General features: G+C 47.1%; 1 protein-coding gene across 2 annotated transcripts in view; it reads right to left on the bottom strand.

The window, feature by feature from the left end:
- Positions 1–26,089, bottom strand: part of SLCO2A1 (solute carrier organic anion transporter family member 2A1) — an 81,900-nt gene that overhangs the window by 14,071 nt on the left and 41,740 nt on the right. For both annotated transcript variants that reach the window (XM_028099218.2, XM_088021177.1), the window contains exons 3-6: positions 24,488–24,650; positions 4,581–4,808; positions 3,589–3,687; positions 1,398–1,534 (exon numbers count right to left, since the gene is read on the bottom strand). In XM_028099218.2, the coding sequence (XP_027955019.1) occupies positions 1,398–1,534; positions 3,589–3,687; positions 4,581–4,808; positions 24,488–24,650 (627 nt within the window). The remainder of the gene's footprint in view (positions 1–1,397; positions 1,535–3,588; positions 3,688–4,580; positions 4,809–24,487; positions 24,651–26,089) is intronic.

Here is a 26,089-nt window from a genome sequence, read left to right as displayed (position 1 = left end):
AGATTCCAGGGGCCGCAGGCTTCTGAGATACACTGGTCTAGAATTACCTCTGTTTCTAGCTCTTTCTTTCTGTCTCCTCTATAGAGTCCCTGCTTCCTTCTGGGCCCAAAGCTGAGTCCTGCTCAAGGCTCCAGCCTGGCCCCTAGCCCACACCTTCTACCCATACCATCTCAGTGAGATCGCCTACCCCTTGCGAACTCGTCAGCTGCAGCTTTGAACCCCTGCACACGGTGTGCAAGGCTCCCCCCGAGCCCTGATGCCACTGGGGCTCCCCTGGGGAACACACCACCAGGCACGGGAGCTCCCACGCACTGAGTGCTTACTCCACACCAGGAACCATGCCCAGCCTTCCACACACATCGGCACTCCTCACAGCCTCCTCTGAGACTCGTGCTCTATCTCCAGTATTTTAAAGGAAACTTAGAAACAAAGAAACTTGCCCAAGATCACTCAGCATCTGGACCCAGACTCAGGTTTGCCTGACCCCCAAACCACCGTAATGCACTGACAACCTCTGAAATTCTTCCCCAAGACAAGCGGAGGCTCTCCCACCCCCGCCCCTCTTCCCACAGCTCGGCCTAGATCTCACACACCTCACTGCCAAATGCTGAGCTCTGGCTCTGGCTCACTTCGGCTCCCTTCTCCTCCAATCTGTCGGCCGCTCAGTCCTTGGCAGCCCCTCCAAGAACATCGCTCCCTGCCCTCGCCTCGGCTGCGCAGCAGCCCCCGCCCTGGCGCTCAGCCTCATCCCCCGTCTCTACACAGGCCTCTTCAGATGGCCAGCCTCCCCTCCTCCCTGACTCCCCGACCTCAGCCCAGCTGCCATGGTGCCCCCTGCGTGGTCACCCAGTCACTGCAGCGCCCCAGAACTTCATGGGGTCGGAACAAGTTTTAGACCCTAGGCCTAACATCAAAGCCCCTCCTAGACTTCTCGTCTCTGTCTTCCATTCTCATCCTTTTCTGACTTCTTCCCCAACAGACACACAGAAGGTCCATCTGCCCATAGTCAGCTCGCTCTTCAGCTTGCCCTCCCGCTCCTCAGCTCTAGGGGGTCTCCTTCAACTCAGTCCTGCATGTTCACACGTGATGGGCCAACTGTGCCAGGTCATATATTCAGCTTTTCCTGGCTCTTCACTGTGAACTTGGTGTTTCCCGAACTGCGTTCCCCGGAACCTTCCTGATGCCTGAGATGCTGACATGGTAAGGGGACACTGGTGGGAGACCGTCTTTTGGAAATTCACCAGCACTCTCACCTCTCAAAGCCTTTGAGAAGTCCTGAGTCATATAACTTGTTTAGATTTCACCCAGAATTTGCTTCTCAGTTCAGTTTATTTTTTCCTACACCTCCCTTTCTTGAACTTCGATAGGCAGGGAGTCATGGGCTCTTAGAACCTTACCTCCACTTCCCTGAGCATTGTTCGAGGAAAGAAAAAAAAGGGGAAAGAGGTGAGAACCAAGGACGCTGAAGAGATGAGCAGGCCCAGCCACCAGGCTCCAATCCACCGGGGGTCTCCAGGGCTCAGGTTAACGGCAGCTGGGAAAGAAAGCAAAGGGAACAAGTGTTTTCTGGATGAATGTGGGTTCTCATTTTGCTGGAAAGAGGGCCTCTGATCAGGGGGACTTTCTTCCCATGATGCAGAAGAGGTAAGCCATGAGCTAGAATCTGAGTCAAGACAGCATTCCCTCTCCAGGCCATCTGGTCTTTGGAGCATGGTGACCACTGAGCATAAAGCGGAACATCAGAGAATCCCCAGGCTGAAGGAATCAGAACCTTGGCCTCACTTTATTTTATTCCCAACCCTTGGTAGGAATAACAATGAAGGAGGCTGCATCCACCCACCTCCAACCAATCAGAAAACTGAGGATCAGAGACATTAGCTTTGCACTGGTCCAAGGTCAAGGCTGGTAAGTATTATTTCATTGGTCAGTTTTAAACCCATGTCTCCCTGGTGTCCAAGCCTGCACTCTTAACCACTGCCTGCTACTGCCTCCCAACTTTATTGATCCCTAAGAAAGGAGGCCCCATAATCCTTAGGAGCCTGAGGGAACAACCATTATCAGAGTGGGCTGCTGAGCCTCCAAAGGAGATACTTCTGGCAATGTCTCCCATCAGCATCTGAGAGTCTGCCATTGTGTCTCTCTTTGTAAAGAAACTATGTGGGCATGAAAGGAGGGAGAAGGTAGCAGAATGGTCTTCAGCCAAGCAATGCCAGGCATCGCTGGGCACTGGCCCTGGTACTGGGAGCTCAGCTGCAAGTCTCTTTGGGCAACCAAGAGGCAAGAACCAATTCAGGAAGTGCCAGTAAAAAGGCAAAGAAGGCTTGACCCTAATGCAGAAAGCTCCCCCGGGCTTTTCCCTGTCATGTGAAGTAAAGGCAGGTGACACCTCAAGGAAGACATCATGGTCTGATGGTCCCCAAGAACAGGAGTCTGTGGACTCTGGCAGCATGGTGGCTTTAATGCCTGTCCACATTCTTTGTGTGATGTGCAGGCTCTGATCTGTGTGCCAGGAACTGGTGGGAGTACTATTCCTGAGAGTCTGGCTCAGATCTGCCTTCTAGCCACATCTTCTGGCTAGTTGGAGCTTTCTGTACCACCACCACACTCCACACATGTTCCACCTCTTGGCCTTGTCCAAGTATTTTTCTCCACCTGGAAGGCAGAAATTGCACCCACCGATGGGGCTCAATGCAGATGTCAGCTGCCTGGGAAGCCCTCCCTGACCACCTCGGGCAGGAGCACTGTCTCCTCCTTGGAGCCTCCAAAGCACTTTGCCTGCCCCTCTGTGACAGTGCTGGCTCTCCCTGCCCTTTGGGAGGCTGGGTGGCATAGGACAAGCTTACAAAGGCCATGAGCTCTTGTAGGATTCACTGGGGGGCTGGCTCCATGAGGGGTTACCTCAGTGTTTGTGCCGTGGTCTATAGACCATATGTCCTCCTCATTCTAAGATACACAGTGATTTAGTCCATACCATTTTGTGAAGAATAAGAGCTCATACCTGTAAACCTCTTAATATATATCAGGCATGTTCTAATCCTTACAACGACTCTATTTTACTATCATTAGCCCCATTTTCTAGATGAGGAAACCGAGGCACAAAAAGATATAGATACTTGCTCAAGATCACTCAGCCAGTGAGAGGTGGAACCAGGATTAACAGCTTGTTTACTGCCAGTGCCCACAGAGTTAAGCATGATGTGAATCATAACCCATGTGTATATTTTATGTAGTGCTTTTTTTATCCTCAAAAGAGCTCTTATTAAATCTTTTCTTAAAATAATTAAACACCACCTTAGAATCCAAGGACCATAAAACTGTTTTTAATACCACCACCAAGATGGGTAGCCGTGGTGGCGACAGCTGAGGCCCTGCCCCAGGTCTCAAGGTTTTCGGCTACGAACTTCCTGAGGACAGAAAGGGTCCTGTGCCAGAGGATTCACGCGGTCTGCTCCCAGCTGTCTGGGGTGAGGGAAAGAGGGGGCCCAAGCATCTGGAGTTGAAGCTTCAATTTTCTGCCCTGCCTGGCCGGGGCCGGGGAGGCTGCTTTGTGGAACGAGCGGTAGGACAAGCACCCTGGCACACACTCACCTGGGTCCACTCTGCCATAGTCCACGAAGATCTGCAGCATGACGGAGCCCAGCAGGTACCCGAAGGCCGGTCCGAATACAGAGATGGCAAATAAGATGGCTGGAAAGGGGAGCAGGCAAAGGAGACCGAGGGAGCCTGAGAGAGTGTGGCAGCCCCAGGTTCCTTCCCTAGCTGAGGGTTTCCTGAGATGTCACGCCATCTGTCCCCTGGCCCTAACAAGTCCACACCGAGGGCATTTCCCATAGACAAGACCAGAATCACTCAAGATCCTGAGATGTGCAGAACCAAAGCTGTTTCTCCTCCAGCCAGCTGCCAGAGAGATCCACTTGCCAGGAGGGAAAGCCTCCCCAGCACTTAACGATTCCTGCTGAGTGTGCTGGTGGGCGAGGCTCCCTGCGAGTATGATGCTGGGGGCCGCGGCAGGAGCTGTGGGGCCACTGAGCCAGTGCGGGAGTTCTGTCTGGTTTGGGGCGTGGGCCTCGAGAATGCTCAGTGTGGCTTGTTCTAAGGGAAGGATGGGCGCAGTCAGGTGGTCATTTGTTATCTGCTTTGCTTGTCCTTCCTTGAGGCTGTGCTGTCCCTAAGTGGACAGTTCAGGAAGACACGGATACCCTGGCCTGTGCCTGGAGGATCAGACAGCAATAGTTCCAGGAGCTGGTAAGGAGCTCCCCTGTGCCCAGCATGGGGCTAAGGGGTGACCTACATTACTTATGTAATCCCACAGCTGCCCAGGGCATGGATACTATTAGCCCCGTTCTGCAGGTGAGGGAACCTGGGGCCCTGGGGCCCAGCCACCTGCCCAGGATAACACAGCTGGTAGGTAACAGAGCTAGCCTTCCAGCCAGATCTGTCTGCTCCCCAAACCTCAGCACTCATTTGCTGTGTTGTGGGGCAAAGAAGGTCCAACCTTGATTCAGCCCCTCGGGGCCTCAGCAAAGGCCACTTCAGGACTGGGCCCCCTCCCTGCTGCCCTCCTCAAGCCTGTGACTCACAGATGTACAGGGGTGAGTTGTTGGGCTCAGAGAAGTCGTCCACATAGGAGATTCCAAATGGCTGAATGGGCACCGTCCCGACACCTGCCAGCAGCTGGGCGACCACCATGAGAGCCCACATGCTGCTGGTCTCCTTCCGGGAGTCCTGGGTGGTGCTGTGGCACTTGCTGGGGGGCAGGTCCTGCCAGTGCTTCTGACAGAGCTCGGCTTGGAAGACGCTGTTGTTCCCTGCAATGAGAGGGCATGCCGGTCACCAGCCGGTCTCCCAGTTCCACCAGCTGCCCTCCAAACCTGCCCTTCCTCTCAGGCCTTTGGGAAGTGACTATAGACGCAGAGGTCAGAGTGCGGCCTTCCTGCTCTGGGAGCAGCCCTTCTTGGGTGGGAGAGGAATCTTCCGCCCATGGCTATCCATTTCTTTGTCCTCTACGAGTACAGGCGGGGGCCTGAGCATGGAGGCTGATGCTGTCATTCCCGGAGGAAAGGGTCACCCAGTTGAAAAAGGGGGATCCAGGATGAAAACCCAGGCTTGCTGGCCTGAAGTGCCCCGTGCTCATCCTCAAGGTTGAGGTCCTCAGGGTGTGGTTCTCTTTAGCAGGACAAAGGCCATTCTGTCTCACAGAAGACAGTGTCAGCCCCACCCGGGATGGTGGGGGTCCCTCCTGTGTCATGACCCTTGGAGCCTGATTCCTGGATAAGCCTGGCAGTGTGTCACACAAAGGCATTTAATGTCCTTCCTGAATGTGGACAGCAACCAAGAATCCTACAACTTGGGGAGCTGGAAAGGACTTGAAACTGTCTAGTTTAGTCCCTCCTATTACAAATAGGCACCACAGGAGCCAGGCTGCACCTTGAGACCCTTCTGTGAGGGTCCCAGAGACTCCCAGCGTTCTGTGAGCACCATGTGGCCTGTGGCTGTGGGGACCGGGCCAGGCTGGACTGCCACTCCATGCGGCTGTTTTAAACTTGGCCCACACTAACCAATCAGCACTGTCCGCTCTCTCCAAGGCCTTGAGAGATCTTGAGGGATCCATTAGATCCCTTCTTCTCAACATATATTGTGAGAATGTCTATGCTACCTAGAGCAATCTATACATTTAATGTAATCCCTATCAAAATACCATCCACTTTTTTCAAAGAAATGGAACAAATGATCCTAAAATTTGTATGGAACGAAAAAAGACCCTGAATAGCCAGAGGAATGTTGAAAAAGAAAAGCAAAGCTGGCGGCATCCCAATTCCGGACTTCCAGCTCTATTATAAAGCTGTCATCATCAAGACAGTATGGTACTGGCACAAAAACAGACACATAGATCAATGGAACACAATAGAGAGCCCAGAAATGGACCCTCAACTCTATGGTCAACTAATCTTTGACAAAGCAGGAAAGAATGTCCAATGGAAAAAAGACAGTCTCTTCAACAAATGATGTTGGGAAAACTGGACAGCCACATGCAGAAGAATGAAACTGGCCCATTTCCTTACACCACACACAAAAATAGACTCAAAATGGAAGAAAGACCTAAATGTGAGACAGGAATCCATCAAAATCCTTGAGAACACAGGCAACAACCTCTTTGACCTCAGCCACAGCAGATTCTTCCTAGACACATCACCAAAGGCAAGGGAAGCAAGGGCAAAAATGAACTATTGGGACTTCATCAAGATAAAAAGCTTTTGCACAGCAAAGGAATCAGTCAACAAAACAAAAAACAACCAGCAGAATGGGAGAAGATATTTGCAAATGACATATCTGATAAAGGGCTAGTATCCAAAATCTATAAAGAACTAATCAAACTCAACAGCCAAAGAACAAATAATCCAATCAAGAAATGGGCAGAAGACATGAACAGACATTTTTCCAAAGAAGACATCCAAATGGCCAACAGACACATGAAAAAATGCTCAACATCACTTAGCATCAGGGAAGTCCAAATCAAAACCTCAATGAGATACCACCTCACACCAGTCAGAATGGCTAAAATTAGCAAGTCAGGAAATGACAGATGTTGGCGAGGATGCAGAGAAAGGGGAACCCTCCTACACTGTTGGTGGGAATGCAAACTGGTGCAGCCACTCTGGAAAACAGTATGGAGATTCCTCAAAAAGTTGAAATAGAACTACCCTATGACCCAGCAATTAATTACTGGGTATTTACCCCAAAGATACAAATGTAGGGATCCGAAGGGGCACGTGTACCCCAGTGTTTATAGCAGTAATGTCCACAATAGCCAAACTATGGACAGAGCCCAGATGTTCATCAACAGATGAATGGATAAAGATGTGGTATATATATATACAATAGAATATTATGCAGCCATCAAAAAATGAAATCTTGCCATTCGCAACGATGTGGATGGAACTAGAGGGTTTTATGCTAAGTGAAATAAGTCAATCAGAGAAAGACAATTATCATATGATCTCACTGATACGAGGAATTTGAGAAACAAGACAGACGATCATAGGGGAAGGGAGGGAAAAATGAAACAAGAAGAAACCAGAGGGGGAGACAAACCGTAAGAGACTCTTAATCTCAGGAAACAAACTGAGGGTTGCTGGAGGGGAGGGGGGTGGAAGGAATGGGGTGGCTGGGTGATGGACATTGGGGAGGGTATGTGCTATGGTGAGCTCTGTGAATTGTGTAAGACTGATGAATCACAGACCTGTACCCCTGAAACAAATAATACATTATATTAAAAAAAAAAAAAGATCCCTTCTTCTCTTACCTTGTCCAAGCCAGTGGACACCACTGACATCACTGATCTTGCTCTATGGGTTTGTTCATTTCATACTAACATAATTCCCTTTAATTCTCATTTGGGGTCCTCCCAGAGAGGGTATCAGCCCTGATCTCTGTGGGCCTCGAAGCCCCACAGAGAGGAAATATGAGGGCTGCAGACCAGATCTGTCCCTTTATGCTCAACTCTGCCCCAGGCTGCCCTGGAGGGTGGGGTGGGGGCAGCTCTGCTCCCCTCATTGCCCTCTCCCTCCCCCAGGCATATATATTCTGTCCAGCCTGGCCCCACTCTTACCTGTCCTCTACGCTGGTGTTTGTATAGGATACATTTTAAAACTGCTGACCTACAGGGCTCCCCCATTGAACAGGAGGTCTATCCTAAGAACAGCAAGGGAGGGCAAGATGTCTTCTTGTCAGGGTCATCCAGACAGGGGGAAAGCTTAAATGCTGAGTCCTGAAAAAACTCCTGGGCCAAATTTCATTCATCCTCAGTTGGTCAGTTATTTGGCCAATAGTGACTGTGGGCAGGCACTCTGCTGGGGTGGGGGACAAGGAGGTGATGGAGAGAGGCACAGGTGCTGCCTTTACAAACTCTTCAGCCCACTGTGGTACACATCTCATTGAAGAAGCGACCACAATATTGCCTGGTCCAATCCAAACCACAATGAGATACCCTTTCACACCCATCAGGATGGTTGTTATCAACAACAAACAGAAAACATCGTGTCGTTTGTGTAAGATGTGGAGAAAGTTAGAGCCCTGTACACTGCTGGAAGGAATGCAAAATGGTGTGGCCACTATGGAAAACAGTACAGCAGTTCCTCAAGGAAACTTTAAATACAAATACCATATGATTCAGCATTTACACCTCTGGGTATACACCCAAAAGAATGTAAAACAGGACTTAACAGATATTTGTACACCAGTGTTCATAGCAGGGTTATTCACAATAGCCAAAAGGTGGAAACAATCCAAATGTCCATCAACGAATGAATGGATAAACAAAATGTGATAGATACATACAATGGAATATTACTGAGCCTTAAAAAGGAAGGGAATTCTGACACATGCTACATACAAAATGGAAGAACCCTGAAGACATTATGCTAACTGAAATAAGCCAGACACGAAAGTACAAACATTGCAGATTCCGCTTACATGAAGAAACTCGAATAGACAAATTCACAGAGACAGAATGTAGAATGGTGGTTATCGGGGGCTGGGCGGGAGGCGGAATGGGGGGTTAGTGTTTAGTGGGTACAGCTTCAGCTGGGAAAGATGAAAAGTTCTGGAGATGGATGGTGTTGATGGTCGTACAATAGTGTGAATGTACTTAATGCCATTGAACTGTACATTTAAAAATAGTGAGAATGGTAAATGTTATGTATATACATATAATTACCACAATAAAGTGTAATGTAACCCGCTCCACACCGAGTCAGGAGAGAACAGGGAGCATGTGGGAGAAGCACCAACCCAGCATCACTGGGAGAGGGTTTGGGAAAAGATTCCCGGAGAAAGTGGCCCTGAGCTAAGAAGAAGCAATAGGAGTAGACAAAGAGCAGCAAGGAGGATTGAGGAACAGCAATGTTGAGGGGTTGAGAGCTGTGGGTGACGTGCTCCATGGCACAGAATGCAGTTCAGTACGAGCAGCATTGTAAGTAAGTATAAGTGGGGTGAGGCACAGCCACTCCTCCTTCCCAGGCTTGTGGGTCCTGGGAAGGGGCACGGATTTTATCCTAAGGAAAACCCCAGAAGGGTCAAGATCATGAACACAACTGGAGGCATTAAGACCAGTTTGCAAGATCCAAGGCCCATGTATAGGGAGTGGAAGTGACCCAATAAAGAGCTATTTTGGTGGCAAAATAGGTGAGGCCATGCATTGCATGAGGGGCAGGGAGGGCTGGCCGGCTCTGGGATGCACAGCCCAGAGGCATGCGTGTGAGACATGCAAGGCCAGGCTGGCTGCAGGAGAGCGTGACAAACGAAGGCCTGGAGATTGTTTTTTTAAGAGCTCTAGTCCTTGATTTCTTGGATTCTTGTTATTTTACTACACTCACATTTATTAGAACACTGTTGCCAGCTTGGCTGGCAACATTATTTTCTGTGGGGCATGTCATGGTCATCGAAGATCAGAAAAATGTTGACTGGCTTATTTGGTCTTCGCCTGGCACATGGCACAGTACGCCAGTGCCATAAAAATCCTCACGAAATTATACCTGATGAAACAACGTCCAGGAGGTAAAACCCTCTGGGGCTTGTGTTTATCATTAACTTTTAGAATGTCACACTCCATGTCAGGAACTGCCTTTATTAAAATGTGTATTTTTTAAAATATAGTCAATTGGCCCCAACTCCAAGTCTATGGAGTTCCTTTCTGGTTCTTCCGCATGCTAAACTGATTCAAGATCTCTTAATGAACTCTCTTTTCCTTATGCCAGCCCTGAATGGGGCCAAATCCACCCTGGCCCAGGCCGTGATTCATGCGAAATTCACCTGCAGAGAACAAGGCTTCTTTCACCAGGGAGCACTGCCCGTGGGGATGCAGCAGCTGGCTGTCCTGGGGGCAGGGAGCCCCGGAGCCAGGAAGAGCAGGGTGCAGCGGTGGGTAGGACCTGCTGCTCCCTGCCTTGATGTGGGCACAGGTGTTTATGCCAGAGACAGGCATAGTGTGGGCTTCCCAAGAACTCATGTCTGGGACTCCGGCAGTGGGGAAACATGGCCGGCTTCCTCTGGTGAAAGCGGAGTCTTCTAGAATTTAGACCATTAGGCTTTTCTCCTAAAAATCTAGAGGACAGGGATTGATGAGTCCAAGGGCTGGAAGAAGGGGGAGGAAAAGACCTTTTGTCAGAAGACCTTGGCAAAACCGATGGTGGGTGGGGGAACTCAGTTTCTTTGGCCCACCCTACCCCTCTCCTCCCTGGAATGGTTTCTCAGCTTCCTTTAGGAGCTCAGGCCCATGTGAAGGAGACAGAGCCACCTCTCCCCATTCCTCCAGCATTCCAGCAAAGGCCCTCTACCCAGTTACTCTCCACTGACTTATGGAAACACATCACCCTCTTCTGATGTTGCTAGCTCTGACCTTCCCACCATGTTAAATCCTGTGGTGAGGTCAGAGAAATGCCTGTCTATTCCAGCCACCACAGACTCCAGAGGCCGCCTGCCCACCCAAGGTCGCTTTCCTCCATCTTGGGGGGCCCTGAGAAAGAGAGGGAGGGGAATCTGTTCATTAGAGGGATGTCAGTCTGTTTCTCATCTTCCCCGAGGCAGACTTCTGGAAGGCTCAAGTTCATCAGAGCACATTCTTTTCCCACAAGACCCAGAAGTCTGGCTGTGCCAGTTTTCACAGGGCTGTGAAATGCTAACTAGAAACAGGCTGGGACCTCTCTCCTCCTCCAGCTACCCCAGCAACACCCCAGCTGCACGTGAGTCAACCCTCTGACTCATTCCACAATTTAAATTCAGAGTTTCAGTTCTAATTCTGGACCCCTCAGTGGGCTTGGAAAGATAGGGGACTCTGTGGCAGGAAGGTCTACTTCCCCAGAATGGGACCTACAGAGACAGGACAAATCTGGGCAGAACCGAGGTCTAGCCATTCCATTGTTCAAGGACACACATTCCAGGTGTGGCCAGGCTGAGCTCAGCTGGAGGGCTGCCAAGGGTGTAAGACGTCTCTGCACAAAGATCTGAAACTGGGTCTGAGAGAGGACCCTAGAAGGGTCAAGAAACATAGGAAGGCCATGGCAAATGGGGCTTTCCTTTGACTAGTCATGCTCATCATTCTGGTAGGAGAGAGTTCCTCCAGGGAACAGAAGGGCAGCAGTGAGTTCTCCTTCAAGTCATGTTCCTTGAAAGCCACACATACCTCACTGTTCAGAAGGGGGCATGGTTTGTGGGTGAGTAGGGTCAAGTGAGGCAAGACCCAAGCCTCAGAAGCAATCCATAAGACAATAATAGGAAAAGGCCTGGGGGTGCTTTTGGAGAATTTTCTGGAAACAAGGCCAAGATGCCAAGCCCTCAGGCTATCAGCAAACCCCTGGAACCTCATTCAGAATGTTCCACTCCGAAGGATCTATTTCCTCATCCTCCTAAATTCAGCTACTCAACAGTCCTTCCCGAAAACTCTGGCAACACACACCAGCAGGCCTGGAACAGACTGTCCCAAACTCAGACATGATTTGAGATCTCAAAGTGGTTTGCAAAGTGGATTGTTCACACATCAGAAGTGATTGGGTTCCCAGGGCAGTTCACAAAGCCTGTTACTCCATAATGCCCCGCTAATAATATGTGGTCTATTCCAACTAGACTAAGTCTCCACTTACAAAACAATTTCTATGGGCATTCTGAGTTTCATTTTGGGAAACTAGGAGAACAGATTCTTCTGCACCAGCAGAAACCGACAGAGTTAAGTTTGACAGCCTGAGACACATCATGGGGTAGTGAAAGGGATTCATATTTTGAAACCAGACAAATCAAGTTCAAATCTTGGTTCTACCACTCACTGGTTGGGGGCCTCTCAGAACCTCAATGTCTTCATCTCCAAAACAGATATAATACCTACCTTGTGATATTCTTATTAGGATTAAAATAATGGGTATATTATAACCTGGGACACAGTGATCAAATAATATCAATTTTCATCCAAAGAGGCCAGAAACTTTGAGAAACTTAAATGAAGAAGGGAGATGGTGGAACCCTGGAGACAGGCAATAAAGCCCAGGTTTCTAAGAATCTGGGAGCTGGGTCTAGAAACTAGAGACAAGTAAGATCAGTGCTGATCATCAGGAGAGGATGGATTCATATCTTTGAAAGAAAAGAGTGAGCTCAGGGAGTGGAAGGAGAGTGTTCCTGTGTTCTGCTCTCCGACTGAGTTTGTAAGACTAGTTCTGAGGCTGAGGCTGGTCACCCCTTCACATACCATCACCCCAGCACTAGAGGGGGCCCTGGGGAAAATGCCTACTTGTATTGAGGAGGCCGGATGTGAGAGGGCAGGTCCACTGTGCATGGTGAAACAAGACTGCTGGCGAGGAGCTTTCCTTACCCACACCCTTGCCCCTGCGCCCTAAGGAATTGCCACCAGGCCAAGGAAGAAGGCATCACCTGGCTTGGCTCATTATCAAACTGTTTCTTAGCGCATAGTAGGGACGGAAGATACACCTGAGTGAAAAGGATGGTGGCTTAAAGCCATTTAATTTTAATGTTGGAAGAGATGTGAGCTTAATATGCACCCCCCAATTGGGAGTGAAGCAGAACATATTCTTCACAGATTTATTCAACAGGCTGATGAGGACCTCTTTGTAAAAAAAAAAAAATGATGAGCTGAGCCAACATGAGTTCATCAAGAGCCAGTCATGCCAAACCAACCTCATTTCCTTTGTTAGTAGGGTTCGCAGGCCAGCAGGAAGTTGTAACATGGTGTTACTTGACTGGAGGAAGCCTTTTGACAAAGCCTGTCATGATATCCTGGTAGACAAGATGCGGACACGTGGCTGGAGGGTCCTCTGGGGAGAACTGGCTCGAAGCGTGCCCAGGGCTGACATCAATGGGCCAGTGCAACCCGGGAGATGGCCCTAACTGCACACCACTCAACACTGTTGTCACAGGCTTGAGTGAAAGCAGTAACAGCTGACAAATTTGTGAATGACACAGATGACACAAAACGGGGAGGAATAGTTAACAAGACAGACAAACCATAAGAGACTCTTAATCATAGGAAACAAACTGAGGGTTGCTGGAGGGGAGGGGTGGGTGGGGGGACGGGGTAACTGGGTGATGGACATTGGGGAGGGCGTGTGTGTAACGAGCACTGGGTATTATATCAGACTGATGAATTACAGACCTGTACCCCTGAAACAAATAATATATTATATGTTAATTTAAAAAAAGGGAGAGAGAGGAAAAAAAAGAATGACAGTCTAAAACCTGAAAACTCAAAATTAGGCCTGAGGCTATAAGGTGGGGCTCCAACCAAGGAGAATGAATCTAATGGCATCAGTCTGGGCTGTTACACCAAAGTATCCTAGACTGGGCGGCCTGTAAACAACAGACATTTCTCACAGTTCTGGAAGCTGGAAGTCTGAGATCAGGGAGCCAGCACAGATAGGTTCTGATGAGAGCCTCTTCTGGGTGGCAGATTGCCGACTTCTTGTTATGTCCTCACAAGGCAGAAAGAGAGTGAGGGAGCTCTCTGACCTCTTATAACGGCTCTGATCCCATTCAGGAGGGCACAACTCTTGTGACCTAATCACCTCCCACAGGCCTCACCTCCTAACACACTCATGGTGGTCCTGACTTCTCTGTGCTGTTTTCCCCCTTTAGATCTGGGCCTCGCATCCTTTCCGATGGTGGCCAATCCAAGCTCTGAATCCTGAAGAATCCTTTTGTCTCTGTCTCTTGCTGGTTTCCTGCCTTCTGGTGGGTGGCACACTACCCAAATGTGTCTGGTGGTTCCCATTTCAAACCTTTGGGCCACAGGAGGTGTCTGGGCACAGCCAACAGTTCTGCTCTACCAGGTGTGCCAAGAAGGGCAGAAAGTTCCTCCCTGTGTCCTCCAGGGATCCCCAGGAAGCCCCAGGCCTCCTGCAGGAGAGGTCAATGGTTTCTTCAAACCATAATCCCCAGTGGGACAGGGGCCCACACTGTTTCAGTGGGGCTATCCCTCACTCCCTAACAGTTTTCCTGGGGTGCCCAAAGCCACTGGAATAGTAACCACCCTTTCTTTTCCACCCTGTGTGCTGACTATCCCGAGGAGACCACCCCCTGGCAACCTCCCACCACGCCCAAGACATCCAGTCAGCTGGGAATGCTAGAGAAGTGACTCTCCCCAGGGGAGCAGGGTGCAGGATACAACTTGCAGGCTGCAGATTGCTGTATAGCGCCGTCCCTCCTCCCAGACCCAAGCAGGTCTGCCACCCCAGCCTCATTCCTGAACAGGGGAAATGACTAAACAAGCCTTGGGGGCCTGACTGGGAGGGGGAGCCATGCTTAGGTCCCTACTCAGACCTCAGCTGGAGACTTAGGAGAACAAGGGCTTCTCATTTCCAGGCTGGCCGAGAGGGGAGATTGTGGCTTGCCCACAAAACAGATGTTAAGAGAAACTGACAGAGAGTCAACTATCTCATATCAACTGCTGTGGCCTTTAGAGAGGCCATGGTCCTGTTGCCATGGAAATGACCAGTTCACCTGAGGAGCCCCAGCTCCTTCCCTGGCCTTCCCCTAATGCTTAGCACCACAGTCTAGTGTTTTCTATCATTTCTCCCCATTGGTTTCTATTCTTTCCTACACTATGCATTAAAAAATTTTCCACATCAAATTTCATTAGGTTTTGCTGTGCTCATCTGTTTGGGGCTATTTTTTTCTCAGTTGATTTAATCACCCCCATGTGTTTTGTGATTTTCCCCCCCTATTGTTGTTTTCTCTTCCTTTTCAGGTTAAATAGATCCAATTGGCCAGGTTGTACAACTTCCGCCCCAGCTGTCCACCCACTCACCCCCAACACACACACACTTACCCCTTCCCTCCCATATACACCCACCAACCCCTGCCATACACATTTTTCCCTCTCACATACATCCCCATCTCCACCCTCTACACATCCACACAGTCCCCCTACACCCTCCACACGCCTCCCCCACATTTCTTCCCTTGCACACGGCCCCACCCCCACCCTTCACACCTCCACATACATCCACCTCCTGTCCACACCAGTACATCTTCCCTCACACACACACCTATACACGATTACCCCACAGACACACTCACACATCCCCCTGCCCTGCCCCGAACACCTTCTGAGCATACCCATCTCACACCACAGCTGGGTGTTCACCACTGAACAGCCCTGAGCTTGTTTGCCATGAACAGTTCCCTCAGTGGAAGGACCCTGAGTGGCTCCCACAGTTCAGGGGAGTGGATTCTGCTCTGGGGGTTGGGGAGCTGATTTTAGGCCATGTGTGTTGTCCACTGAGGAAGAAACACAGTCACTCAGGAGCCTGAGGCTTCCCCTCCTTATGCCTCCTTACCACCCTCCTTCCCAGGGACACCCGTGGGATGAATGAGCATGGACGAGCTGACACATTTATGAATAAAGGACTAGAAAGCTGACTCTTCCCTTTCTTTTCTTGACTGCTTCAAAAATATAATCCAGCCCCACCTCTTATCTTACAGGAAGCTCCGTGCCTGTGTGCATCCATTGTCTGCGTAGGGGCCGACTTCCCTCTGGACTTGGCTTAGGAGGTTCCACAGGTTACACCTAGTCCTGCCAGACACTGGTTTCTGAAGACCCTTCTTTCATCTCCTAAGGGAACTGGTATCACGTTGGCCTGTTTCCCATCTACCGAAACTTCTCTGTGCCTTCCAGAAGTGGTCTTGGAGGCTTGGCTGGGTAACTAGTCTTTTTTCTAAAGGCGCCAGGGCACATTTCCGGACCCCTCTGACATTTAGAAAATCTAAACATAAATGTCTGCCTGGCCTTTTTAAAATTAGCAATTAGCTGTTAAAGGTCTCCATGATTCCCACAATGTTCAGCCCCTCTTTATTTTTTTCCTAAAATACATGGTTACTCTTCATTTCCCATGTTCATTTCTGGAGTAGCTTTGCTCCAAGGGGAGGAAATCAGCAGTCAAGACATAATAGGTCTGGGGGTCATTACTTCTGAGTAACAAATTTCAAATGTCACAATAAGGTCAGGCAAAGAAAAATTCGCTGGGCAGCTAACATGGGCACTTTACCTATATGACTTTGGGTTAATTTTGCCCTCAGAACACCCTGAAAGTGAAGGTTTTATGGGTCCCATTTTACAGATAAGGAAACTGAGGTTCAGAAATGTAAAGTAGGAGCTTGCTTAAGGAGCCTTGGCAAGTAAATGGCTGAGCTACATTTGAATGTTGAAGTCTGTACTCTACCCATCATACCAGGCTGCTCCAACTAGGGTCTGGGAATAGAAGAGAATAGCAGCCCCAGCTTCAACTGAGAGAAATCCTATGGACTCACATATGGAGGATGCAGCAGGGACTATGTTGAGGGAAGAGCCCTGCTCTAGGCCAGAGCAGAAGACCCACAGTGAGGATGAGGGAGAAGCTGCTTTCAGATGCCCCCAGGATGCCTAGCCCATCAGCCCATAGTTTGGGACCCTAGTTTACCCAGCATAATATGAATCTTGTCCCCACCACTGCCAATTATTTTTTCAAAGATTTTATTTATTTATTTGAGAGAGAGAGAAAGAGAGAGATCCAGCGTGAGCTGGGGGAGGGGCAGAGGAACTAGCAGACTCCCCACTGAGCATGGAGCCCAACGTGGGGCTCCATCCCAGGACCCCAACGTCATGACCTGAGCCAAAGTCAGACACTTAACCGACTGTGCCATCCAGGCGCCCCATCCCACCACTGCCAGTTATAAAAGCCAACATTTAACAGGCTAAATTCTGAGCAAGCATCTTCCCAGCTCTCGATGCCCTGTGAGCAAGTGTCTGTTTCATACAGGGAAGAACTGAGCCTCAGCTATGGAGGAGGTGGTCCAAGGGAGGGAGTCTCCATTCCCAAGGACTGCCTGACTCCAGAACACCACTCAGGGTGGTGCATTTAGTAAAATTCATTTGTTCCTGATCACCTTGCATAATTCAAAACTAAAGTTCCCATAGGAATACATATGAATTAGGAGTTGCATTTCAAACTTTTCCCATGAAGTGAGATTTCTGGATATTTTCATTTGCACATATTAGCATAGCATGTACCCATGCTGCACTGGTACCCAGCGCACAGCCCCAGATAGATGCCATGGATGTGGCTCCTGGGCCAAAGTCCTCCTCATCCTACCTCCTGACACCAGGAAGATGCCCTGAAGGTGGCTCAGCCCTGAGCACTACCAGCTGCTGTTTTGACCCCAGCTACAGTAAGGGAGACTGCTAGGCCTCATTGTTGCAAATAGAATTTACACAGATGAAACAAGCAAAAACAATGAAAAAGTTTATTCTCCTGGCCTGTGGTTCCTCCCTGCAGGCTGAGAGGGCAGCTGTGGTCCCTGTCCCGGTCCCCTTCAGTTCCCTCTCAGTGGAGTTTGGCTAAGAGCACTGAGGTCAAGGAGGGAATGGCAGAGTGTTCCCCTCTGAGCAAGGAGCATCATGGTGGGCTGAACCCCAGCCAAAGGACTATCCCTAACAAGGAGCAGAGTGATTGCTTTCAGAGGCCCGCCCATCTCTAACCACCCTCTGTGGTGGCTGCTCTGTGCGAAGCAAATGCCATTGGTATGTGGCCCAGGCTTTGGGCAGCCAACACACCAACCCACAGTGTGTGGTGCCTGGCAGGATGCCCTCCCCTCAGCCTGGCCCCAGTGCCCCGGGCTCCCTTGCTGATTGCATTAACCCAGTCCTCATACTGCTGGGGAAGGGCAGGGACCCTGGGTCTGGAGTGGGCTTGGCACAGGGCTCTCTGGGACGGTAGCCAGCAATGCCTGACTCTCCTTCAGAGCTGGCCTCAAATCCCTTATCTAGACTAAGGAGGAGAAAGAGCATGGCAGGACACCTAGGTTTGGGTCTGTCTTCCACCTGGACCTACTTGAAGAAGAACTCAGTCTCTACATAGTCCAAATAGATATAAGGCCACAATGCATTCATGAGAAAAGATTATTTCACTGGTGATTTACACAGAGGTGGGGAAAAGATCCCCATGATCAGAACCCAGAAGACATTTCATCATTAGACACTGCTATTCTGGCTCCATTCTTTTTCCATTTCAGCCTCCTGTCTCTCCCTACCAGAAGTCTCAGAACCCATAAAGGAATCCCTTCGGGGCACCTGGGTGGCTCAGTTGTTGAGCATCTGCCTTTGGCTCAGGTCGTGATCTTGGGGTCCTGGGATCGAGCCCCACGTAGGGCTCCCTGCTCATTAGGGTGTCTCCTCCCTCTCCCTCTGCCCCCCTCCCCGGCTCATGTGTGTATTCTCTCTCTCTCTCAAATAAATAAATAAAATCTTTAAAAAAAAAGGAACCCCTTCTATCATTCTAAGTGATTCAACTCTTGAACCTGACCTCTAGATAAGACCAAAAAAAAAAAAAAAAAAAAAAAAAGCGCCTGACATTTAAGTAAACAGGTAAACAGGAATCAGAATCAGTTATTCCCTTAGCATATCCTTTGGTGGCTTACTTATTCTCAGACATCTTCACCGCCAATACAGTGGGCCAAGGATGAGCATTTGTGGACTCTCATTGCTGCTCATCACAAATCCACTGCCACTTCTTACATCTTTCAAAACATGTACAAGTTTATCCCAAGCCAATAAATTATCATAAAATTAGCTCCAAAGCACTGTTGTTCCTCGGGTGCTGAGTGAATGCAAATGCAAAACCACTTTGTAAGGCTATTTCCCCAACCCAGACCACACAAAATTCTTAGAGGAGAAAAAATCCCACTGCAAATGATCCCACAGTCAAACATTATAAAACATACAGGAAATAATCCAACATGAACAAGAGCAAGCAAACACAAAACATGGGAGGATTAGCATCCTCAAAACTTTAGCTAAGGGGAGGAAACTAAAAAAGACTATAAAATAAATTTGTTTAAAATAATTGAAGAGACCAAAGTAAAAATAGAAATCATAAGGCAATATCAAAAATCATGAAAACAGGGCAGAGAGATTTGAAAAACATAATAACTTTTAGAAATTAGCAAAATATATAGAGCCATTAAAATGTACAATGTAGAGTATGAGTTGGATCAGATTAAGAGAGCTGAAGGAAGACTAAGTGAGCAAGAAGATGTACTTGAGAAATTACCAGGATGCAGCTTAGATGAATAAAGCACTTGAAACTATGAAAGACAAGAGATGAGAAGGCCAGACATCAAAATGTTTTATATATAATACATTAATACATTAATGTCCTGTATTATATATAATATGTTATATATTTATTTTACATAACATATATACTTTATATGTTATATATTATATATTTATATGTAATACATTATATGGATTTTTAGAGGAAAGAATGGAGAAAATAGGGCTATGCAATATCAGGAACATTTCTGGCTGAGAGTTTTTCAGAATCAAAGAAAAACCTTAATCTTCAAAAGAAATAGCACATTGAACTTCCAAACAGATAAGTAAAAATTAACCTATACTTAGACACCGTATGGTAAACATGCAAGACCACAAAGAAGGGAGAAAATCTTCAAGTCAACTAGAGAGAAAAAAACGGAATTCCCAGAAAGGAATGACGATGAGACTGATGGAGAAGTCCCAATACCAGAAAGAGGAGCCAGAAGACAGAGGCACTGAGAGGAAATAACTATGAGTTTAAAATCCTGCTTGCAGCCAAACCGTAATGCGAGGACAAGGGTAAAACTGACATTTTCAGACACAGATTTAGAGATTTTCTCATTCACGGGCCCACCTGCAAGTCATGCTAATGAATATATTTCAGGGAAAAGGAAATTAAATCAACGAGGGTAGGTGAATTGAAAGAAGCAATTGTGAGCAAAGAAACCAGTAAACTTGTGGGTAAATACACAAAATGCTGACTTATTTATAACTAACAACAACTATAATAATAATGGGTACTGGGGGGAGGTTAAAGACAGGCAGAACTAAAGTATGGGTCAACAAAAACATGGAAGATCGAAGAGGACAGTGAGCAGTAAAATATCCCAGCATCCTTACTTTGTTCTGGTGGAGAATAGAGACATTCATCAGCTTTAGAATTTGTTAAGTCATAGGTCAGTTTTAAAATGTAAGGGTAAGGGTGAGGCATACTGTGTTCATGGACTGGCAGACTGAATAAACGTGTCCAGTATCCCCAAATTGATCTATGAATCTAATGAAATTCTAATAAAAATTCCAGAAGCATTTTTTTTAGATAGACAAGCTGTTTATAAAATTTACATGGGAAGGCAAATGAATAAGAATAGATAAAACAATTTTGCAAAAGAAGAATAAAGTTGGAGGAATCACAGTACCCAATTTTCAAATCTTAACTATAAAGTTGCAGGAATCATGACAGTGTGACAGTGGGAAAGAACAGACACAGAGACTACTGGAAAAGAAAAGAAAGTCTAGAAAAAGACCCACACAAGTATGACCAATTGATTTTTCACAATGGTGCAAAAAATATTTAGTGGGGAAAAGATAGCCTTTTTTTTAATAGATTTTATTTATTTATTTGAGAGAGAGAGAACACAAGCAGGGGGAGCGGCAGGCAGAGGGAGAGGGAGAAGCAGGCTCCCCACTTCGGGCAGGGAGCCCAAAGTGGGACTCGATCCCAGGACCCTGAATCATGACCTGAGCCGAAGGCAGACACTTAACTGACTGAGCCACCCAAGCACCCCAAAAGATAGTCTTTTTGATGAATGACACTAAGACAATTTTTAACATCCATATGCAAAAAGAAGAAAAAGAATCTTTTTAAAAAATTAACTCAAATGGATCATAGATCTAAATGTAAGTGGGAAGCTATAAAACTTAAGAAGAAAAAAAAAAAAACCACACGCATAGGAGAAAATCTTCCTGACCTGGAATTAGGCAAAGAGTTCTTAAATGTGCACCAAAAGCATGATCTGTTAAAGAAAAAAGAATTATAAATTGTATTTCATCAAAATGAAAAACTTGCTTTGCAAATGACAATGTTAAAAGAATGTAAAAGATAAGCTAAGGATTGGGAGAAAATATTTGCAAATCTTCCGCCCAATAAAGATTTTGTATCCAGAATTTATAAAGAACTCTCAAACTGAACAGTAAGAAAACAAATAATCCAATTACAAAATGGGCAGAAGGCTTGAACAGACACCTTCCCAAAGAGAATATATGCATGACAAATAAGCACATGAAAAGATGTTAACATCATAAACTTGTATTTACAAAAAAAAAACAACCTAAACACAAATATTTATAGCAGCTCTATTTGTACTTGGTACAAACTGGAAACAATTCAAATGTCTTTCAATGGATGAATAGGTAAACTGTGGTATATCCGTACAATAGAATACTACTCAGCAATAAAAAGGAATGAACTACTGATATATGCAACAACTTCAGTGAATTTCAAAGGCCTATGGCCCAGGAAAGAATCCAGTCTCAAGACGTTACATGCTCTATGTTTCCATTTCTGTGTTATTCTCAAAGCCACGAAACTATAGTGATGGAAATGGACTAGTGGTTGCAGTGCCTGGGAAGAGTATGACTATAAAGGAATAGCATGATGGATGTGTCGGAGTGATGGAACTGTTCTATATCCTGATTGTGGTGGGTACACAAATCTATAAATGTGTTCAAATTTATAGAACTGTGTGTCACCCCCAATGAAAAGTCAATCTTATTCTCTAATAATTTTTAAATGTTTCAACATAAGGATAACTAATAATGTATAATTTCCAAACCAGTAGAAGAAAAAAGATAAGGCTAAAGAAATAAGACATAACACTAGAAGGAAAAAGTATACTGATATGCAATGAACTTAAGCACACCAACTACAGGCGAGTGGCCACCACCTCCTGTGGGGGAGGAAGCGAGGACCCAAGGAGTTAATGTTTCTTTCTTTCTTTTTTTTAATTTTTAAAAATTTTTTACTTAAATTCAATTTAGTTAACATACGGTGTATGTATATATTCAGGGGTAGAATTTAGTGGTTCATCAGTTGCATATAACACCCAGTGCTCATTACATCAAGTACCCTCCTTAATGCCCATCACCCAGTTACCCCACCCCCTCACCCCCCTCCCCTCCAACAACCCTCAGTTTGTTCCCATAGTTAAGAGTCTCTTAAGGTTTGGGGCACCTGGGTGGCTCAGTCGTTAAGCATCTGCCTTCGGCTCGGGTCATGATCCCAGAGTCCTGGGATCGAGCCCCGCATCGGGCTCCCTGCTCAGCGGGAAGCCTGCTTCTCCCTCTCCCACTCCCCCTGCTCGTGTTCCTGCTCTTGCTGTCTCTCTCTCTGTCAAATAAATAAATAAAATCTTTAAAAAAAAAAAAAGTCTCTTAAGGTTTGTCTTCTTCTCTGTTTTTATCTTATTTTATTTTTCCTTCCCTTCCCCTATGTTCACCTGTTTTGTTTCTTAAATTATACATGAGTGAAATCACATGGTATTTGTCTTTCTCTGACTGACTTATTTTGCTTAGTATAATAACCCTTGTCTTATTTCTTTTTGAAAAAGAGGCATCTGGCAACCCAAGAGTCCATCAACAGATGAGTAGATACATAAAGTGTGCTGTATCCATAAAATGGCATATTATTCAGCCACAAAGAAATGAAGTTCTGATACATGTTACAACATGGATGAACTTTGAAAACATGATGCAAAATGAAATAAGCTAAATACAAAAGGACACATCGTATGATTCCACTTATATGAAATACCTAAAATGGGCAAATTCATAGAGACAGAAAGCAGATTAGAGATAACCAGAGGCTAGGGAGAGAGAGGAGTGGGGAGTTATTGCTTAATGGGTACAGTGTCTGTTTGGAGTTGATGAAAAAATTATGGAAACAGTGGTATAGTTGCACAGTATCGTGAATGTAATTAATGCCACTGAATCGTATACTTCCATTAGTTAAGATGGCAACTTTTATGGTTTTTTTTTTAAGTTTTTGCCAGCATCCATTCTTTTTTTTTTAAGATTTTATTTATTTATTCATGAGAGACAGAGGGGGAGAGACAGAGAGAGAGAAGCAGAGGGAGAAGCAGGCTCCCAAGAAGCAGGGAGCCCGATGCGGGACTCGATCCCAGGACCCTGGGATCATGACCTGAGCCGAAGGCAGACACTTAACCATCTGAGCCACCCAGGCACCCTATGTTTTTTTGTTTTTTTTTTTTAAGATTTTATTTATTTATTTCAGTCAGAGAGAGAGAGAGACAGAGCACAAGTTGGGGGATGGGGCAGAGGGAGAAGCAGACTCCCCAGAGAGCAGGGAGCCTGATGTGGGGCTTGATCCCCAGACCCTGGGATCATGACCTGAGCCGAAGGCAGATGCTTAACTGACCGAGCCACCCAGACGCCCCAACTTTTATGTTTTATATATATTTTACCACAATTAAAAAATAACATAAGAGGGGCTCCTGGGGGGCTCAGGAGTTAAGCCTCTGACTCTTAATCTCACCTCAGGTCTTGATCTCGGGATCATGAGTTCAAGCCCCATGTTGGGCTCCATGCCCAGTGTGGAGCCTACTTGAAAACACACACACACACACACACACACACACACACACACACACACACACACACACACCCAAAACCATAATATACCCAAACACCTTCAATGTACAGTGAGCTGTATGGTATGTGAATTAGGTCTCAATAAAGCTGTGAAAAGAAAAAAAGAAGAGGTATCTGAAGGAAAACAGATAAATCTTCATATCAGTATGTGTTTGTTGTATTATTTACTTTGCTATATTTTGATTTTTTCACATTAAAAATAAAATAATTTTTTAAAGAAAAGGGAACTCTTACCAGGCAAGTGCATGTTATTTAATTTTTATTTATTACTTATGTAAAATCCTCATACATCTCTCCCTCCCACAGGGCATATCACTAAGAACCAGAGACCCTGTGTTGCAGAAGGGGCCACTTGTCTGAGAATCAGGAGACCTGGGTTTGTCTCTTCCTAACTGGTGCCCTTGGGAAAGTTACTAGACAACTTTGAGTGCCAAGTTCTCATCTTAGACCTTTTCTCTACCTTTCACAGGTGTTCAGGAAAATCAAATGAGATCACAGTTTATGTGTATTATAACCTAAAGAATGATGGATGATTGTACAAATGTCAGGAAGTATTAAGCGCATGATTAAACATGCAGAAAATCCACAGATCTCATCACGGGCAATGCTTTGACCCTCCGCCAAGCCCATCACAGGCACTGCTCGAAAGCATCCCCACTTGTTTGTGTGTACTGGATCATTCCTTGCATGAAGCACAGGGAATTACAGGGAATCACGGGGGAGGTGAGCCACCAGCTGCATGCTCCAACCTCAGCAAGTCAGGGCTGCTCCAAAGCTCTACATAATTTCATGTTTTCACTTTCAGATGTGCTTTGGGGAGAAGCAAAACAATGAAAGCCAAGGACCCTTTCTGGTGGGAGAGGACAGCATGGCCTAGAGTGGTATCCACTGCCCCAGAAGCATCCCCACCAGCTTTGGTGAGATGCCCACTCCTTCCTCATCCCCTTGAAGCAGGGGCTGGAGGCCACTTACCAATGCTGGCCACGGTGTACTGGTAGGGCTCTGAGAGGAAATGTGGGAGGGTGAGGACGAAGGCACCCAAAGCTAGGAGGAGACCCCCAATGCCAATCAGCCGTGGACGGTGCACCCGGCTCCCAAAGTAGCTGACAAAGATGATGAGGATGGCGTTGCTGATCTGCAGAGAGAGCAGAGGGGCTGAGTGAGACCAGAGACTTCATCCCTACTCACCCACAGAGAAGACCTGACTATAGCTGGCCCAGGAGAGGCAGAAAGGCAAGAGGCCACCTAGTGTCAGCCTCACCCAGAGAGCCTCACAGTGGGCCCAGGATGTGCTGATTCAGCTCTCCCCTATTGTCAGATTCCCTTCCCAGCCTCAGCCTCCTGGATCAGACAAAGGGAAGCATCTAGAGACCATGAAAAGCTCATAGCCTAAATTTCAACCATCTTAGGCCCAAACCTCTTGGGGCAAAGTCCAAGGAAGCTTCCAGTTCTGGCTGGCTCCTAGGAACAGCACATACTCTCTAACTAAATGCCCTAGGGATGTCAGCTTGGTGGTCAGAATAATCACCAAGCAATGTGTACTATCTCATTTCATCATGCAACAACTCCCATTTTTGTGACAACAGTGGGACTCAGAATAGTCAGTAACTTGTCCTGGCCATTGGAGATTAGGAGGTAGCTTGAACAGGGAGTGCATGAGTTTACAGCACCCAGACTTAACTGGACTGGTCTACTGCCTCTCGGAGAAGTGGGTTTCTGCCCCAGCAGCTCTGTTACTGACCTGCCGGTGGCCCTCCTTGGGCTTACCTCCACTCCTGTCAGTGAGGGAGGAGGACTAAGTCACCCCTAGGTTCCTTCTTCCCGGCTGTAAACATCAGTAACTCCATGTTCTTGGTGCTCCCTGGAAGGTGTAGTCTCTAAGCCCCACCCTGAGCCAGGGAAGGGAAGTGAAGGCCCAGCTTAGGGAGCAAGGTCTTCAATGATAAAACAGGGTGTTGGCAGATCTTCTGACTACAACTCCATCCAAAGAGATGATCCTCTGGCCCAGAATGTAAGCTCATCTGGACTGGAGGAGCCCTAAATGTCAGTACCCACAGTCTCCCACTGGCTGGAAAAGCAGGTGCCCCGTCTCAGGAAATAGGAGACAGAGTCTTGGTATGTGGTTCTTATCAAGATTACCAACTGGCCGGGTGCCTGGGTGGCTCAGATGGTTAAGCATCTGCCTTCGGCTCAGGTCATGATCCCAGAGTCCCGGGATCGAGTCCTGCATCGGGCTCCCTGCTCCTTGGGAGCCTGCTTCTCCCTCTGCCTCTCTGTCTCTCATAAATAAATAAATAAAAATCTTAAAAAAAAAAAAAAAAGATCACCAACTGGCCAAATTTCAGTTTTCTTCTTACTTGACCTCTCAGCACCATGTGATTCAGATGACCATTCCTTCCTGAAACATTTCTTTCACTGAGTTTCCCGGATACCACCTTCTCCTAGTTTTCTTCCCCTAGGCGGCTCCTTCTCCATTTCCTTGGCTGGTTTCCTCCTCGCCTCCCTGAACTCTCAACTCTTATAGCTTAGTCGCTGAACCTCCGCTCTCGTCCTAGTGAGCTCATCTGGTCCCAT

The sequence above is a fragment of the Eumetopias jubatus genome, unplaced genomic scaffold (assembly GCF_037043125.1).
Source record: "Eumetopias jubatus isolate StellerSeaLion01/CBP00866 unplaced genomic scaffold, mEumJub1_p1.0 scaffold_1, whole genome shotgun sequence".
NCBI lineage: Eukaryota > Metazoa > Chordata > Mammalia > Carnivora > Otariidae > Eumetopias > Eumetopias jubatus.
The sequence above is the reverse complement of the archived record's forward strand: the minus strand, read 5'-3'. Positions and strand labels throughout refer to the sequence as shown.